This window comes from Mya arenaria, chromosome 4 (assembly GCF_026914265.1).
Source record: "Mya arenaria isolate MELC-2E11 chromosome 4, ASM2691426v1".
NCBI lineage: Eukaryota > Metazoa > Mollusca > Bivalvia > Myida > Myidae > Mya > Mya arenaria.
In genome coordinates this window covers 35,033,161-35,053,043 of record NC_069125.1, presented here as the reverse complement: position 1 = coordinate 35,053,043, position 19,883 = coordinate 35,033,161, and the positions used below count along the sequence as shown (strand labels likewise).

The 19,883-nt window shown below is 33.1% G+C and overlaps 1 protein-coding gene across 1 annotated transcript; it reads right to left on the bottom strand.

The window, feature by feature from the left end:
* Positions 1 to 2,232: 2,232 nt before the first annotated feature.
* LOC128230769 (G surface protein, allelic form 156-like) lies at positions 2,233 to 19,682 on the bottom strand. Its single transcript, XM_052943210.1, has 10 exons — positions 19,504 to 19,682; positions 18,342 to 18,369; positions 10,031 to 10,091; positions 8,815 to 8,955; positions 6,709 to 6,837; positions 6,219 to 6,350; positions 5,201 to 5,332; positions 4,130 to 4,267; positions 3,621 to 3,740; positions 2,233 to 3,222 (listed from the first exon to the last, which is right to left on the bottom strand). The coding sequence occupies exons 1-10, from the start codon at positions 19,680 to 19,682 to the stop codon at positions 3,149 to 3,151; spliced, it is 1,134 nt and encodes a 377-aa protein (XP_052799170.1). The 3' UTR covers positions 2,233 to 3,148.
* Positions 19,683 to 19,883: the final 201 nt, after the last annotated feature.

Here is a 19,883-nt window from a genome sequence, read left to right as displayed (position 1 = left end):
CTTCAAATGACCTTGTTCATTGTGACCCCAAATTAGATGTTGCATTTAGCGTGAATTGAAATTCACTAATTGAAGAAGTGACCTACCCTCGGGTGCGGTACGCTTTACGGTATGTTCAGAACACCCCAGACTGTAGGTCCAACTCGAGCTCACTTTTTTCATGGAAATTTCAGTTCTTAATAGAAAAACATACATACAACTTTATTATGTTCAGTACTTAGAAGATATGAAATAATATTGACACAAATTGTTTCTGTATCAATATGATTGACTTTAGTATAGCACAAGTAGCTAATACTGTAAACATTCGGTCATACAATGTGTGTATCACGTCGAGCTTTCTACAAATTATGGACCCATTGAGATATTGTAGAACCTTTTTCCACAGTTGGAAATAGGCGCCGTACCTGTTTCACGGCCTAGTTGGGAACGATAGCGGTTTTATATTTTTTATTCCAATTCGTTCTTAAGATTAAGGAATTTGAAGTCAAAGATGAATGATAGGCTAAACGTTTTATTGATTTTAATGTTTAATTTTAAGTGTTCGTTTTCTAATTTTCCTTTGCCTTGGAACGATATTGGATACTTCTTTACATTGTCATTTTTACGTTGTAAATATCAGACCAAGCCTGAGAACACTTAGATTCTGAAAACATTTTCAAAACTTCATACCATCGGCGGCCGTTATTTTCGCCGATTTTTTGACGATGTCCTGACGATCTACTACCGTTCTTAACGATGTGATACTAGTGCGCTAACGTACTAGTACCGATCCCCGAACATAGACAAGTTTGTGCTCCGATTTAGCTCCGTTAAAACAAATCGTGTATTCTCCTGTCAAGGAGAGAGTGCCTTTAAGGTTACAGTCGTACTGTGAAAAGTATTGTTCTCCATTAACACCTGTTTATCTCATAATATGTTATTTGTAGAATCTAACCACTAGCTGGATGATGGTTCCTGACCATGTGTTCATTTTTTCCATTCTTGACACTGATGAAAAAAGATTTATGTCAAATATGTTTCAATGGCTCTCATTCGGTCAAGGTTGCCTTCTCATATTTGCTCATTGTTGTATGTTAACTATCAAACGCCACTAGACGAGGTTAGTAGACTAATGTTTCTAATAAGGGTAAAGTCTTAACCTCCCTGATTTGGTTACCTCCAAAATTTGATATGAAGTAGAAGAATTATTTTTACTGTCGTTCTGCGGTCACTCTGTGAATCTGACCTTCGTTTATTTTACTTGTATGTACTAGTAATTCAGTAATAAGTATTACCATTACTTTGTTTATTATCTTATAAATTTCATGACACCCATGTTTTGAAGTTTATTTCATGTTTAAATACAACAATTTTAATTTCATGACCCATCTGATGTGCCTTTATAAACCAGAACTCTTTATGTTTAACATCTAATTATTTCTTTGTAAGAATAAAGAGCCATATTTACACTGACATCAGGATGACTGTTTCAATTGACTATGGACATTAATTGCATGATATATTTCCGATTACCTAAGAAGGTCACTGATTCGTTTTTTAAACTTCATATTCTACGTACTGTCTTCAAGGAACTGCCAGATTGTATTTCAGACGTGATTTGTTATACTATTATCCCTTTCCATTGGAAGTGTGGCTTTCTGTACGAATGCCGATGAATGTTTGCCCATTGAGATTATTTCTACCTTTAAGAGAATCTGCCGATATCATAATGAACTTAATGGTTGTCCATAATTTAGCCAACGAAACAAACATGATAATTTGGCCGATTATTAAGAGCTTTGTTAACTTTGTTGTTCACTTTTAAAGTGCGCGTTTCACGATAAGCTTATATGCTTAAATAAAGCAGGTACTGCTGAAATAGTTTTTTCAAATCTAGTTGCAAATACTGCAGATCACAGGTGTAGTAATTTAACTTCCAGAGCAGTTTAGATTTCAGAGTTAACAACTTTGACGTTAACAACGCTGTTAACTACAATTTAATCCTGATTTATAGACCGAATATTGTTTTGACAAAATAAATAAGTATGCTCTAGCTCTTTAGTGCACCAAAATGTCAGTACTTATTTAGTTATTGATTTTGTGCTGATATAACAAGTTTGAAAATGTTTCAACAGTGGTATTTTATCGCTTGTTTGATGCAGTTTAATGTTGACATTCTGCCGTTGAGTTTGAGCTTATTTGCAGTACAGTGAAATCTAAAGAATAAACAAGGAATAAAAACAACTGATATTGGTTGGTTCATTTTCATTGTTAGCTTTAACAAACAACATATTGATATGCATAATGGAATATATTCTGTGTTTTTTATTTGTTTGGATCAAAGATAAGAAATCAGATACATACTGGTAATTCAGCATGCAATCCTTAAAAGTTATCACAAACTTTCAAATTTAAAATGAATAATTGTACAAAATAAACTTTGACCTTGTCAATTTCACATGTTATCATTTGAAACAACAACCACATTTTAGAATAAGTTTATAACAAAACTGTTGATACACACACACACACCGCACACAGGAATAAAGAAGAAACACCATCCACGATTCGGGAACATCGGTGTTAACCTGAGCTCGACCAAACCTGAACAATGAAAGTGTAGTACTCTTCAGACTTGAAATACCATGACATTCCTTAGCCTTTTGATAATGAAGCAGATGTTTTGCTATGTAGGGTGTCAGAAATAAAGAAGTGAAGATCTAATTATTTGTGTTGAAATGAGAGGGCAGTTGGATGTCTTTGTTTCAATTTGTTTCACTTAATCGAAACTTTTCAATAAAGGTTTTAACAAAGCGGTTTCCTTACGATCATATATGTCATATGTATGATGCGTCTTCTTACGACGCTTTACAGCGGATGAGCTGTTGAATAAATACACTAATACCATTTGAAATGTAAATAGAAAACAAACAAAAATGTTTTAGTTTACAGATGTTGACCAGAATCATCAAATGACATCTTTTCTCACGCAGGAATCCCACTTACTTTTGAACTAAGACACGCTTGATTTTAGTTACCACATTTTATGAAATGTAAATATATCTGTTTGAAAAGTGTGTCCTCAGATAGTCCGTTAATCATGTAATCCGCAGTCCATATACGTTGTCCATGTTCAGTACACTGGAGAAGGAAACTGTGTAGCATTTTAATGCTGCAGAACACTGACTAGCAGGCTCATCAGCATGACAGCGATCGATGCGGTAATCGCATTGCTGCCGCCTACATGAAAAAGATGAACAAAATAACTTTAAAAATGATAATAAATATGGAAGGAATGTGACATAAAACAGTTTGAGTAGCTACTGGTATATTTTTGCGAGTAATGATAACTTAAGCTTATCATATATTATGAATTTGGACATAAATATTCTTCGTTCGTTATATTCCAGTGTTTTTAGCATTCGTAATAAACGCGTAATAAATTGATGAAAAGAAATGTTTCAATCAATACTTTTCTTGCATTAAAAACTTATGTATAATTTCTAGGTTTATTAGCGAAGTCTTTATTTTCTTTGTTACGTTTGCCATGTTTTTATCTGTCATACCCATATAGACGGATGTAAATACAACTTGAAATTTAAAACTTGAACGCAAAGAATAGAAATAAAGCGTATTACCTGTTGCAACACACGATTTTGATGTTCCATCGAGTTCGTAGGTTGATTTGCACGCACACAATCCCTTTACGCACTCCGAGTTAGCATCAGCTGTTGTACAGGTGGAATCCGCAGCACAACCTGGCATTAAATTTCAAGTTAACATTAATATTAAAAACAACTTGAATCTCATTAGGATGAGTATAGGAGTTTATTTTAAACAGAGTTTGAGCGATACTTCTTTTCTTAATAACATACAATCCCATTCAACAACACTTTTATAACTTTCATCCGATTTTTTATTTTTGTATTAAGTACATTAACTTCAGAAAAAGGTCATGTTGAATATTCTAGTTTATACGAGTAAATAAGTTTCGCGTTATGAAACATTCATTTTTTTGATAAAGTAACCATATGGATAGTATATATATCCTTAAAAGTTCAGTTTGGGTGACCCATTGGTTAAATACCACTGAAGTTTCTCTAAGAGATATCAAAAATATATTGTAGATGTAAAAAAGGGCAATTACTTTTAGCTTCACAGAAAATTGTGTTCTGCACCATCATAATATCGGCGCATGCACAGACTGGAGTTGCTGTTGTGTCACAATATCCTCCCGTCAGGTACTGACATTCACTTCCAGACGCCGTACATGTAGCACCAACACCTTGATTAAATCAGAAAAAATTTACATCCCATCGATCTGACTGAAATCAAACTACAGAATTTTCAGGAAACAACGGTTCCTTCTTATCAACATGTTAACAGTTCAGTCATAGTTTACCTTTTTCATATATCTAACATACAAAATTAGATGTGTGTATGTAAGTAATTCATAGATTGTAATGAGATTGTTCTTAAATGTATATGATGATCTAAAGTAATATTAGTATATTTGTAAGAGTAATTTGTTGTACTTTAGTTAATGATTTGCACTGGTTCTATTCCAGTTCATCTTTCATTGCAAAATATGATTGTAATGTTGATATATTATTATTCTGTAGATGTATATGTATATGTGACCAAAAAGATGTAAAGTTGACGTGTAATAAAATTCTGCTGTGTGCATGAAACGTCAAAGCAATAATTTATCAAAACACTTCTGTTCTGCCTTGGCACTCTCAACAAATGCACTGGCTTCTTGAAGTTTAAACCGGTTAACAGAGGAAAATAAATTACAAAATATTTTTATACCTGATATCCAGCATGAAACATGAGATAACCCACAGTTTCGTAAAGGTATTCGATAAATGCATCGTTCTTAACTTTTGCAACAGGGTGACATATTTTATAATGTGCAGATATAATTAGATAAAACGAGAATAGTTTAAACAGTCGCCCAAAAGTACTGCTAATCTTAAATGTGACCATTTATCTTCTCGACAAGTCAATCTTTAGTTAATAACGATGACGTAAACAACAAATGAGTGGCAGTTCGTAGTAATGATTATTATAATTTCCACCCACACACACACACACGCACACACGCACACGCGCACACACACACCTGCTGATGTGACAACTTAAAATTACAATTTTTAAGTAGGAATTTTAATATCGTACCCAATCTGATTGGCTGTATCGAAAAAAAATTTGGTACCTGGCTGACAAAGGCCGCTAGTTCCGGCTGCATGAATGCCATAGGTAGCCTTACAGCCACAAGCCGCAGATCCTACGCACACAGAGTTGGGGTCCACCCCTGTACAGTCGGAATCTCCGTTGGTGGAACAATCTAAAATGCATAAGATAAAATAATACTGCATGGAAACTGAATTAAAAAAGCAGTATTGTGATATTTTGTGGGATGTCAATATGTATGATGACAAGAATAATAAGCTTTTCATGGCAATCAGTAGCATGAATCGTTATCCATTTTGAGGATTACCTTAGAAACTTGATCCATATAAACACTTAACAAGGTATAAATGAAGCCATGAAGGAAACTTTATATATATTTACACACGCAGACAGACCGCAAGGTTATAAATGAATCCATTAAATGGCTGTTCATATATAAGTGTGTATACCACGTGATAAATTGCGTCATATGTGCTACGTCGGAAGGCAACATTTTGCTTCGAATGAAGACTTTAAACAAACATAACTTTCCTATTTCTTCACTATTTTTAATGAAACATAGCACAGTCTACGCCGCTTAGGGAGCGCGCCTTTGGTCATTTACCAGAGTTTGATTGAGAGATTAGTTTCTTAAAACTTCGACAAATCTTTTCACGAAACGGTCGTCTGACGGAGCACTGTCAAAATATTATTTTTGAAACAGGTTTGTCGAAGTGTTTAATGAAATTAATCACTTTATCAAACTCCGTTAATTAAACGAAGGCGGGTCTCTTTAGGCGACATAGACTGCTCTTTGTTTCATTTAAAATGGTGTAGCAAAAGAAAAGTTATCTTTAATTTAAGAATTAACTTTAAGCAAACTTTCGCCTTTCGACCTAGCATTTATGACGTAATCTATCACGTGGTATACCCACACTGTATATACACACATGAACAAGTTCATAAATGTAGTCATAAAGTGCTAGGTATCAAGTACAAAACATTATATATACATGGTTGTTATTTTTGCCCAATATAGTACACAACCAGAAGATTCTCACCAGCTCCAATACAATTAGCCAATGAGTAGACCGTTCCACACGCACACACGGATGCCGCCCCAGAAGTGTCGCAGAATCCATTTGTAATCGTGGTGCATTCGGAGCCGGACGCTGTACAAGTTTCCCCGACGGCTGAAAATGTAAGTATTTGTGTGCTAAAAGATAAAATGCATACCTGACCTCGTAATAAGCAAAAACAACGTCCACACCAGTTTGTATATACTAATTCAAAATGAGGAGATACTATCTCGTAATAAAAAGATATGCAGTCATTTTAATGAGATCTTTACAAAACATTTAGTTGTCTTTGTAGTTAATTGATTGAACTTGTTTCCATGAAACAATTGTGTTCAAAATATTTCCTCACGCAGCACTTATATTAGCATTGGCTTCATAGAATGGACATTTAAATCAAGGTTTATATGTACTTTATTCAAACAAACTAAAAACATATTCCCGTTCTTAGGCAAATTGATATACGGATACGTACGTTTGCCAACACAGAGGTTTGCATCGTCAGCGCCGTCGAGATAGTATGCAGACGTACAGGTACAGGTACTGGATGTTGTGGAACATTCAGAATTTGCATCAGAGCAGTCACTGTCACCATTTGGACAAGCTGCAAAACATATTGTTCGACTTAACAAAATCAATAATAATACCAACATTTAGCATATTTTATTGCATTACGTTTTTTTTCGGTCATTTGACCGGTGCTTCATAAATCGATCCTCCACTCCATGGGAATATGAGTCACCTGCAACAAAACCTGTACGTCACTTAAGGTGTTCACGAGGTGAAATATGTTTTTTTATAGTTTAATTTATGAGTTTATTCAATTCTCTTACGAATAGTTTGACATCGACTGTGATTTCAAACTATTGAGTGCCATGACGTCAGTAATTCATGACCAAAACGAATGTTTGTCAAATGTAGAGAAACTGTAGTTAAATGTCAAATTTAATATCATTTGAAAGGTAAAAGTATGTAATAAAAAGGATCAATGTGTATAATGTGTTTCGGGTACGGTTGTTAAATTGGACTGTCTGGCATGCTGCGTAGCTTTTCAACCTTGCATGTACTCTCGACTTTTGGACGAGAAAACGATTGGACTTTTTTAACCGCACCGGAAACACATGAAATATACCTTTTACGCATACATTGTTGATTTCATTTTAAACTAATATATCCTACCCATTTCGTACCATATTCGAACATTCCATATCCCTCCGAATCTAGATAGACACGAATTTAACTCCTGCCAACAATTATGACCATTTTTGCGCTCCATTTTCAGTTGTATTCAGACGGCAACATATAAATTGAATAAAACTTAAATTACTTAATTATATGCAAAAAGATGCAGGTCAACTTTGCAATTGTTGTTGTTATTTCAAAAATTGCCGTTTTGTCATAGTTTAGAGGTAAAATTTATTGTGTGTGTGTGTGCGTTATTTTTGTTTTATTCTTCATTTAAAGGAAATTTGAGGCAAAAATGTAGATTTAACAACTACTTAATATTCAGAACACGATGTTTCTAGTTTTCCCCCATATGTTTTACTTAAAATGTTTATTGTTTTAGATTTGAACACATTTTTTAAGATCTCTATAGTCTTATGTTTAATGATTGGCGGACATAAGATTGGTAATTCAATAATATTAACAAGAACTACTCAACTTTGTTTTTCAACTCTGGTAAGAACTATCCGTTTAATGCATTTTTAATATTGCGCGCCAAGTTTTGCCTGGTGACCCTATTCTTTATTTAATTGGTATCATTTGTAGAGAAGGAACGTGTAAAAATTATACTTAACAAATATTACAAATGAAATTTTGTGGTTTTGAAAATAATGCTGTTTTTTTTAAAAATGTCGATTTCCGTTGAAATAAAAATAAAAACTGCAATGGCTTCGTCTAAAATAATTTGTTTCGGTAATTCATATGCATAATATAAGACATAAGAAACCAACATCTTTCCAAATGATACCAACACATTATATAGGGAGCAGACATAAAAAAGTCATTGATATGCATTTTTGCTGTATTTATTTATCAATGTTTACATATTCTATGATTTAAACGGATAGTTGACTGATTTGACACCCAAAACACAAAGATCTCGAAAATCAACATAGCAAAATGTTTGTACCTCCTCAAACCTTATTTGATGTACTGTTTTCATAGATATACAATTTTAATCACCATCCACAACTAAATTCCTGACAAGCACATTACCTTATAGAATTTAGCGATCTTACGAATGACAGTAAGTTCTTCAGTTATAGGCATATACTATGGCGTCGACTTGTTGTAGTGGTACATTAATTCATATGTGAATTTTTAACTATGAGTCCAAATAATTGTGCGTTTTTTGTGTTACGTTGATTTAGTCTTCAAACATTGCAAAATACGTCATTTACGTCCGAATTCCTTATGAATGATGCATTTTCAGTCATTGATTTAACATTTCGGCAAACAAATAATGATATCAAAATTGGGATGACCAAGCATCGAAATTTTACATTAAGTTTAATTGAACATTGAAAACTGGCATATTTAAAGGCTAGACTCCTTAAACATAAACATAAAGTATTACCTGTGAGAGGGCATGTACTAGTGGCAGCATCCTCAGTGGCAATGTCGACACATTTACAGACGGTATTGGTGACGTCACAAAACGAGTTTGCAATGGCGGCACATTCATTTCCGTTAGCACTGCAGGTCGTGCCCGCAACAGCTTGAACAAACACGGTTAAATTATTATTTTAAGATATAACCTCAAAGAGTTGACATTGAATATAAAATTAATAAGAATATGCTATACAAGGACAAACATTCCGCCCCGAATTCTCGTAAGTTCTTAGAAGGTAACAAGCACAGACATCTTATTTTATAAAGCCAATTTCTTAATTTATTTTGTTTTAACTGAATAATAATGAGTACTTATAATAAAGATTAATCATTTTCAATTCCAGAAACTGTAGATATAAAATAATCATACAGTATTTATAAAGAGCAATGGTCAATTACGTGATAAGGGACGTAAGAAGGTTAAGGGCCGATGGCCATAAAGCTGGTAAAAGCATTAAATTAAACAAATTAAATTGTGTTTTCACGATAGAACAATGCAAGTTATTTAAGCTGTTGTCTTGCGAAAATAATACTTTAAAAACAAAGTTATTGCAATAGTTTACTTATACACTTTAAATGTTATCTGCAATTGTATTTTTTTTATTGCTGTGTTTAAACTTTAAAGTACTATATATTGACAACGACAACATGATCGCCCAGTTTTGTGAAAAAAACTACATTATGCTCATGAATACTACGAGGGGTGAATGCGAAACGGTTCTAAGTGACATTAAATAATGAAGAAGATAGAACATTTTCGCTTTCACCCCTCGAATAGCAAATATTAAAAGTTAAGTCAAATTAATTTCAAAATGGTAATTATTTCCAAACGATAGCAAGTTTATATTTCGTAATTAACCTTTAAATATTTTAAAGAATAAAATGTTACATCAGTAACTAAATTATATTGCACAAATTTATTCTTAAAAGTACACATTTAGTTCAAATCTTTTAAAACTAGATTTTTTTCCAAGTTCATTTTGAAATGTTCAATAAGCATAATAAATGTTACAATCAATTAGATCTGAAGACCAGTTTAAGTAATCAAAATGACTTGGTGCTGAACTATTTATGCAAACACTGCCGTGATTTTTTTAAATATATGTATTGTTCATTGTGAAACATGATGACACTTGAACACGTAAAAACACATGTTTCAAAAACGTATAAACTGTTCTTACCCGCCTCTGCCCCATGTCTGAAAACCAGGACACACCCGAACACTAATGATGACCAACGGATCTAAAAAAGAAGGGCACATGCCAATCATGTGTTCAAAGAACTATCACCAACAATTTATCATTATAATTTATTATTATAATCGAAAGTCTATGAAACAGGGTAGCATGGTTTGTTTGGTAATACCGTGTAAAACCTTCGACAAATCTGTCCATATCAAAATAGAATTTTAGCAATTATTTTGCATTCGATGTCGACAAAACACTTTTCTCAGTTCCATGGCATTTTTTTCCAAAAAGGGGCTGATATGTTTTCTACCATGTTTATCTCTGACTTGCCTATTTTGTTACGTTTGGTTATCTGACCTTCATTGAGATTTATTCTACATGTAATAACAAAATTGAGAGCCTATCTCTCAACATGCAATAAGTTTAAAGCTACAGCATTTCTTTGAATTTATTAATTTTAATAGGGAACATTCTTTATTCATATTATTTTTAATTTCAATAACACTGACACACTCGCACAGGTACACTTTAAATGGTTTCTGGCAGTCTTACAATAAATGTTTTATAGAACACGAATTGTATATAACATTCCCTTAGTTTCTGCAACATAATATCACTGCAAAAACAGCGGTATATGATATATATTTATATCAAAGTTCAGTAATAACAGCTTTATCATTATTTGCCATCTGTATTAACTGTACACAAAATATTCAAATGTTTTCATTTTTTTCTCAATCGCCATATAAACGAGCGTACTACAAACTTCCTATAATTAACAACAAGCTATTGTTATTATCATTATATGAATAGAATTACACTTTGAATTTTAAACTATCCATGTTTGCGTGATCAGCATATCATCTTTATTTTAAATACATAAAATATTAGTATTGTTCCGAAAAGGAACAAAGGTGTGATCGGTGACAAGAGGGTCCCGTACGGAGTTTTGACGTATTTTGGATCGTGCGCCCTTATATTTGACATTATATTTTGCATTTATATTAGTGGGGGTAGACGCTTTTTTAGAACCCGTTAGCGAATGACCATTGAATGGTGTTTTTATTTATTCTGTTGACATTATGTCAAAATATGATAAGTTTATTTGTGACCTACAATGATTTAAACATAAAATGGCCGATATTATATTTCGTCCTACAGAATTGCAATATGCCTCGACTCTGCTGTAACTTTATTTAAGTAAATCAGCAGTCAGCCGCAAAATCAGGTGAAGCGTTAGATATAAACAGTGGCTGTACCAGTTATTGCGTTGTTTACAAAATTTATTTATCATTAAGACCACTACAAATCCTACAGATTGTTAGTGGTCAACATACATTTTTGTCCAATGAGAAAGCAGTATACATTTAATTAGTCAATACATTTATTTCAGTAAATCAGCAGTAAATCGTTTCTTATTTAAATCAAGTGAACCGGTAGATATAAAGAGTCGCTGACCCACTTATTGGTTAGTTTACACAATTAAAAGTATTTAAACAACTAAAAGGTTGTTAGTATGTTCTTACACAAACATACTGGTAATGCGACGTTGTCGCATGAAACTATTTATTTTTGTAAGTACATACTTATTTCCGTTAAGTAGTTTGCACATAATAACATAAAACGGTTTTGCAATCTGATTCTCATTAAAACCATTTATTAATGTAGATGACTTTTGACCATAATTTAAAGGAAATGCAAATAATATTAAGCAGCGTGTGTTTTTGCTACATACCAAGTTCACTTATTCAAGGTGAAAAATGTCAATTGAAAGTCGTCGTTAATTAAAAAGTTTTTATATTTTCACTAAAATATCATTTAATATTTAATTTTCAATGTTATTCTGATATCGTTTATGAAAAATAAATTATTATAAAAAACAGAGACAACATATACATTTCAGGGCATCATAGTTCTTGACTACCAGAATAAATAATAAAATAAAATAATAATAATATAGAATAAGATATTATATTCTATAGTTCATGAATAAAAACAAAAAATATATTTCCTCACCATAGTAGAAAACTTTAATTTAAATGTTATCCAAAGTGTATCCAAAAAAGTTATAACAATTTTTGAGCGGGTGCCGTGTTGGATGGGTGCCGGGGTATTTATACCCTTTTTGTTATTGTAGCTATTACCATGGCCATTCAATCGATTACGAATTTTGAAAAGAGTTCCGAATCTCCACTAACTATAAACTAGGTCAAGTATCTCTAATATAAACTAACAAAAAAGCTCAAATATTAACGAACTTTCGTCAAACCTTGTAGCCCGCATGTTAACGACAAAGACATGGTGCCTGTGCTTTATGATACGGCGACATGCAAAGCAGTACGATTTGTTTTATCTTTTGCGTCCATGCCAATATAAGCTGAATCGCTGGGATCGTCTCTTTTTGCAGAATTTCTATGTAGTATCATGTGACACATCATTAACAAACAGAATTTGATAAATTGTCTTGTACTATTATGTGAATAGCGTCTGCGCGTATGAAATCAACGCAGCTTTAAAACACGTTCATCTTCGGTTTCATGTCAAACAAGTATCAGCGTGAACGATCCTTTATAAAGACATTATAAATTATCGAATCCCATTTGATCCCAGGGGATATAACGCAATTTGTGCAGTTTATAGTCGGACAAAACCTTTGTGAACAAAGACATGAAAACTTAAGCCTTGCCTATTGATGAAAGAAATGCATTTAGCTTTTAGTACATTGTTTTTTAATGTAAAGCTATAAATTAATGCTAATCAGTTCATCTCCGGTCTGACCGCGGTGATAATAAATCTTTCTTCCATTTCTTAATTACGCATGATAGTGCGCGTTAATTTTCCATATTCTTATTTCCCTCTTTAATATACATTTATACCATGACAATCATTCGTTTCTAGTTTCTTATTATGTAAATGTATATATATTGTTATCACAATATAGTGCATTATCCATTTGCTGTAATAGTATTGTGTTTTAACTATAGCTTCTTATAACTCTTACATACTTTTATATTGTTATGTTATCATGAAATGTATATATTGCTGTATTGTTGAGACTTCAATAAACTATGAAACTGAAACTACCTTGAAACCGGGGCGTGTTAAATACTTGACTACTGTCCCCGAAGTGTTCATTGTGCATGTATTTCGAAAACATTTGCTTTAGATGCTCATTCTTTTTCTTAATGTTAAGCGACAGTATACTATTTCACTATAACAAACTAAGGTCAAACTATTTGACTATGACAAACTAAGGTCAAACTATTTGACTATAACAAACTAAGGTCAAACTATTTGACTATAACAAACTAAGGTCAAACAGTTTGACTATAACAAACTAAGGTCAAACAGTTTGACTATAACAAACTAAGGTCAAACAGTTTGACTATAACAAACTAAGGTCAAACAGTTTGACTATAACAAACTAAGGTCAAACAATTTGACTATAACAAACTAAGGTCAAACAGTTTGACTATAACAAACTAAGGTCAAACAGTTTGACTATAACAAACTAAGGTCAAACAGTTTGACTATAACAAACTAAGGTCAAACAGTTTGACTATAACAAACTAAGGTCAAACAATTTGACTATAACAAACTAAGGTCAAACAATTTGACTATGACAAACTAAGGTCAAACTATTTGACTATGACAAACTAAGGTCAAACTATTTGACTATAACAAACTAAGGTCAAACTATTTGACTATAACAAACTAAGGTCAAACTATTTCACTATAACAAACTAAGGTCAAACTATTTGACTATGACAAACTAAGGTCAAACTATTTGACTATAACAAACTAAGGTCAAACTATTTGACTATAACAAACTAAGGTCAAACAGTTTGACTATAACAAACTAAGGTCAAACAGTTTGACTATAACAAACTAAGGTCAAACAGTTTGACTATAACAAACTAAGGTCAAACAGTTTGACTATAACAAACTAAGGTCAAACAGTTTGACTATAACAAACTAAGGTCAAACAATTTGACTATAACAAACTAAGGTCAAACAGTTTGACTATAACAAACTAAGGTCAAACAGTTTGACTATAACAAACTAAGGTCAAACAGTTTGACTATAACAAACTAAGGTCAAACAGTTTGACTATAACAAACTAAGGTCAAACAATTTGACTATAACAAACTAAGGTCAAACAATTTGACTATAACAAACTAAGGTCAAACAATTTGACTATAACAAACTAAGGTCAAACAATTTGACTATAACAAACTAAGGTCAAACAATTTGACTATAGCAAACTAAGGTCAAACAGTTTGACTATAGCAAACTAAGGTCAAACAGTTTGACTATAGCAAACTAAGGTCAAACAGTTTGACTATAGCAAACTAAGGTCAAACAGTTTGACTATAACAAACTAAGGTCAAACAGTTTGACTATAACAAACTAAGGTCAAACAATTTGACTATAACAAACTAAGGTCAAACAATTTGACTATAACAAACTAAGGTCAAACAGTTTGACTATAACAAACTAAGGTCAAACAATTTGACTATAACAAACTAAGGTCAAACAATTTGACTATAACAAACTAAGGTCAAACAGTTTGACTATAAAAAAACTAAGGTCAAACAATTTGACTATTACAAACTAAGGTCAAACAATTTGACTATAACAAACTAAGGTCAAACAATTTGACTATTACAAACTAAGGTCAAACAATTTGACTATAACAAACTAAGGTCAAACAATTTGACTATTACAAACTAAGGTCAAACATATAAATCTAATGACAAGATCAATAATAAAGGTATACATGAAAACAATCCATATACTTGGCCGTGCAATTAACGATCAAAGGCAGTTCAGATTATAAACGTTCAGGCAACGGAACGTAACCGATAGATGCAACAATCATAAGGATAACATGTAACTTAAATGCACGTGTTGTATGCGGTCGAATTGAATAAATATAGAAGCAGACTGGGCCATGATTACGAACAGTTTTACGTCTAGACTTAGACTTAGAAATATCAAGATTTTAAAATGTTACAAATATGTTTATGTGGATGATACTGTGAAATGTTTGGTTGATAACATATCATTTTTTATTGATACCCTGCGTTACAATAGTGTTTACTTTGCAGTTTTGAGTCTCGAATCAAAACTCAGGCTTAAGACCGTAATTAAACATGGGCTTAGTAGTTGGTTCTAGAACGATCTTTTACCATGATATATATTAAGAACATTATAAGAGTATCAATATACAGCCATAACTCTATATTTACAACATACTGATTAATTTTATAGCTACAGTTGTATTTTTTACTGTTGATGTACTTATTCAAAGTTACAGCTTATTTAAAATACAGCTGAAGCTATACCTAGGCATTTATAAATTTAGCTATATGTTGTGTCGTTATATTGTACACTTATGAGCCACTTGGTTATGGCTGTCCTTGTCATTACCATATCTTACGGATTATCACCGAACATGTTTGAACCGATTACAATAAAACATGCGTGCTCAAATATGGTTAAAATATGGTAATTATCGCCTAATTTACCATTTCTGTAGCAAACAAGTCTCCTATTACGTTAATTACATAGCTGAGGTATAAGAGCATAATTATTTTGCAACAACTTGTAAAATATCTGACCAAATATGGCAATAACAGACTCCAAAATCACGCACCGACGAAGACGCAATTTGATTGGATAACAAAAATTCAGCTATCGAAATGAAGACAACGCGCATTATCTTAGCTAAAGCGTGGGTAAAGTCAAATTTACGATTGCAACATACAGTTTGATACTTATGTGTTTAACCGTGCTATAAAGTTGTGTTTTGTTCTGTTTGAATATTTATTGTGAAATGTTGGATACTGGAAAGCTTAAAGAAAAGCTAAATAATTTGACGGCAAAGATTTATACAAGTTTCTTTACCGTCAAAATGTACACAGAATCAATTAACCTGGATTACATTAAATTAATTTCAGAAAGATTGACTAAAATAGTGTCAGAGGTAAGATCTTTTTATGTGTAATAAATCCATGGTAAATTTGTATTTTATGTTGATATAGTTCGAATAACTAAATAAATAGTGTGCTCCTGTCAAATGATTATTTCCAAAAACCATGTTTTTCTTTTCATATCAAAAAGAGACATGCACGTACGTTATTAATATCATGATAATCTTTACAAGATTGGAAATAAGAAATGAAACCATTGAATGTAATTTGTAAAAAGAAAATGAAATATACAACAGCATTGTTCTCTAACGTTTCTATATAATTGGCGACATTTCACAAAATTTCTGTAAGGCCTTGTGCCTTTAAATAGGAATGTTGTTACTAGCTTCTCTCCTGAAGTTTTAGTTGCATTATGAGTATGATTCTGCATGCAGGAGTTTCCCAAGCCATTCTCAAAACATGCTTTATTTTCAATCCCTTCAATTTGAACAATCTCTAGCATGTTTCCAAAAATCAGGTGGGAAAAAACGTACTTCCTATTCTTTATGCGTTTATTTCTATTGAAATTCCAATAGTACACGTTATGTCGCCTGATAATCCGTAGTTTAAAAGAAACTTAACAAAAAGTAAATGCCACCACGTGGGTTAGTGTTTAATCTATCCTTCACGAGACCTATACAACATCAACTGATTCCATTTAAGCAGTAAGCCATTGTTTTTATATGTCAAATTTACGATATTCAGAAATGTTTGCTATAGACGTTCTGAATACTATAGTGAACTGTTTATTTTAGCAAACATCAACGCAAACTGCTTCGAAACAGACAGAAGACAGTGTACATGATTCGAGATCGGGCTTTTGTACCTTTTCCAAAAAAATGAAGAGCATTGAGCATTGTATTATTTAAATGCATTTATTTCTTTATTGTTATTGTCATATGTCCTGTCTTTCATACGTTCTTGTATTTGTAATTGTATGCAAACTGGATGTTAAAATAAACATGTTTGAGTTTTGAGTTAAAAAACAACATAGTAATTCAAGGCTAAAGATCGTATTATTTTTGCTCAATAAAAGAACAAACCCGTACGGAAATGGTTTGATCAATAAGCAGAATATCATGGGTCACAATACCACACGTTGCTGGTATACAAAATATACAGATACATACGTGAAACAGGGGCAATACGTTATACTTAGATGTCTGGTTTCTGTCCCTTCGTGTAGATAGAGTTTGGCTTTTTACATTCCGGAAGAAATGCAAAAAGTTCGCAAATGCATATGTGCATACCTCAATCCGCGCGAAAATCTGCCAAAGGACGAACACCCGCCATGCGAAAACATGAAAAGGTGAAAATGAAATAAAAACATGAAACATAAGATATAAGTTTTGGTGCTCACTCGGTGAACTATATTACGATCTTACACTACAACAAACAATTATCCTCTATTTAATATTTACTACGTTTGTTTGAAATATTTAGCTGTAAAAAAGAAAATGGGCGCTGCCCCTTTGAATATTCTGAAAGACCCAATACACAAAAATAACATTACAGTTTTTATTCTGTACTGTCAAAGTATGTCTGTGTGTCACAATGTTGTACTAAACCGTTTAGTTAACTGCATGAATGAAGGATTAAGGGAATTAATGAAAGATCTTGACGTACATTGCGCATTTTTTCCAGATATTTTCGGTCATCAATGTAAGGTAATTACAAATCATGTAAAAAAATAAAAGTAGCAAGTGCTGGTACTTTTATCGTTGTACATGACATCTGGAGCATACACAATATGACTGTACATGGTTGTGTTGATATGCGAGCAAGTCCAGAATTTTACTTTGTATACTACACTACCCTGGACTTGAAATGTTAAAAGGAGGTCGTCGCGGCAAGTTGCCCCTTTAGCTGGTTCCACGGAGATTTGACAATTAGTGCACATGAAAGACACGCACATCATCCAATAAATGGGAAATAATTTCACTAGTCTCTTTGGAAGAAATCGGCCAGTTGCGTACTTATATATATTGTTGTGCCCGGATTTTGGGACACAAAAGACATTAATTTAAAGTTAAACGTGTTCTTGTTATTAACATAAATACATTATAAATGTAACCTATACTATTTAAAGTTATCTTATTTAACACTTACCCGACTTTATTCAGAACATGATGATATTCGGAGGGGTAAAAGTATCATGAACTGACTCTGTATTTACATTTGCCAAAAGTGCATTTCAGATAAACTTTACCCCACCCGGTAATTATAAGCATTTAGTGAACGTTTTCAACAGATGCATGCTTTTAAATTTAAATCGTTCAACAATAGCTTTCCTCGATATGTTGGTGTTAAGATGCATTTGTTTTCCTCACCGCTGGTGCGACGTTATATCCATATTTCCTGCATTATTTATCGTAAAGTTTCTGTACTCGCACAATGTCAGCCATTTTGTTTTTCTGCGCAATTCCGCTCGTTAAAGGTCAAGTGCAGTCATGTATAAGGTGACTCATCTTTTTGATTTGTTTATGTTTACATTCCAAAACTTAAGGCTATGTCCGGAGCCTTTCTTTGTATCAGTTACATATTTTTCCAAATGGCTGTCTTTGATTCACATAAACGTTCTATTTTGTGGCAGTCACATGACTGCCATTCAAATCGTTGTGACTGCCATAATTTTTCTTGGCACTGCCAACGTTTTGGGTGGCATTGCCGTCATTCTTATTGGTAGTAGCGTTTTGCCAACTGTGCGAGTATAAAAGCGCCACGATTTTCGTTGGCAGGCAGTCTGAGTCAAGCATTTGTTCAGTGCAGAACCACGTTACGTTTGCTAAAGTAATTAATCTGAGTTTCAACTGAAATAATTACAATAGTTACATTAAAGAACTACTTGATAAAATAATCACTCAGCAAACGTATAACTTATGTGACTATGTATGAATTGATCATTTATAAGTAGTTTTACTAACGTTCATTGACAAAGTCCTACTAGTGCAGTATACATATTGAAGATATAACGCACAGACAACTTTTATAAGCAAGTAGGGTGACTTTTGTGGGTTATCTAGCTTAGATTGCATTACCAGAACAATATTGAAATCGCGTTGAACTACAGAAATAACACCGCTAGATTAATAAATAATATAACAAATAAATTATATAATACGGGTTTTTCGGAACGTGCTCACCAGCGAAAACTAGTGACTTTTAATGAATAGTATGATATAAATACATAATATTTCTGTATAAAATTTGTATCCAGTTCGAGTTATGTTTCACCTTTATTATTACAATAAAACTGTTAAAACTTATAAACTGTTTTCAATACGTGGTTGACAATTGGTACGAACTACAGAGTGTCTGCGTAATATCAGAGTTGAGTTGGTTACTTGAGAGCCAAGCTGAGCTTGTTCACACGGCCTACAATAAGTTGAAGTGAAGTTGTGATATAAATTTGCGTCGAGTCCATTCACTAACGTGAAACTAGGGCGAGCCCCCCACATTTTGGTGTCAGAAGTGGGATTGGTTATTTTATACCAATCCAGTGAGACGCATCTACGCATATCAAGGCAAGCCACGAAAGCGATGAAGAGGTAACCTTCCCCAGAACTAGAAGCCGGACAAGGACGGGAGCAAGAGAGCAATCCGGTGAACAAGAGGAGGGTGGTGACTGCAGCCCATACCGCAACGCAAATTCTGTTGGGCGGCATACGCATCCTGACGTAAGCGAACCAGCCTAGGCGCAAATATCAGCAATGATGTCAGACATGGCTGGTGTTTTGAAAGAGGTGGTCAGTGAGCTACGGGTACTTAAAGAGGCGCAGTGTGCACATGTGCCAGCGGAAGCACATAACAGCAGGGAAAGATACAGACCGATGATAGGCCCGGAACCGGAAGTAGCCGCGCATGAATACAGA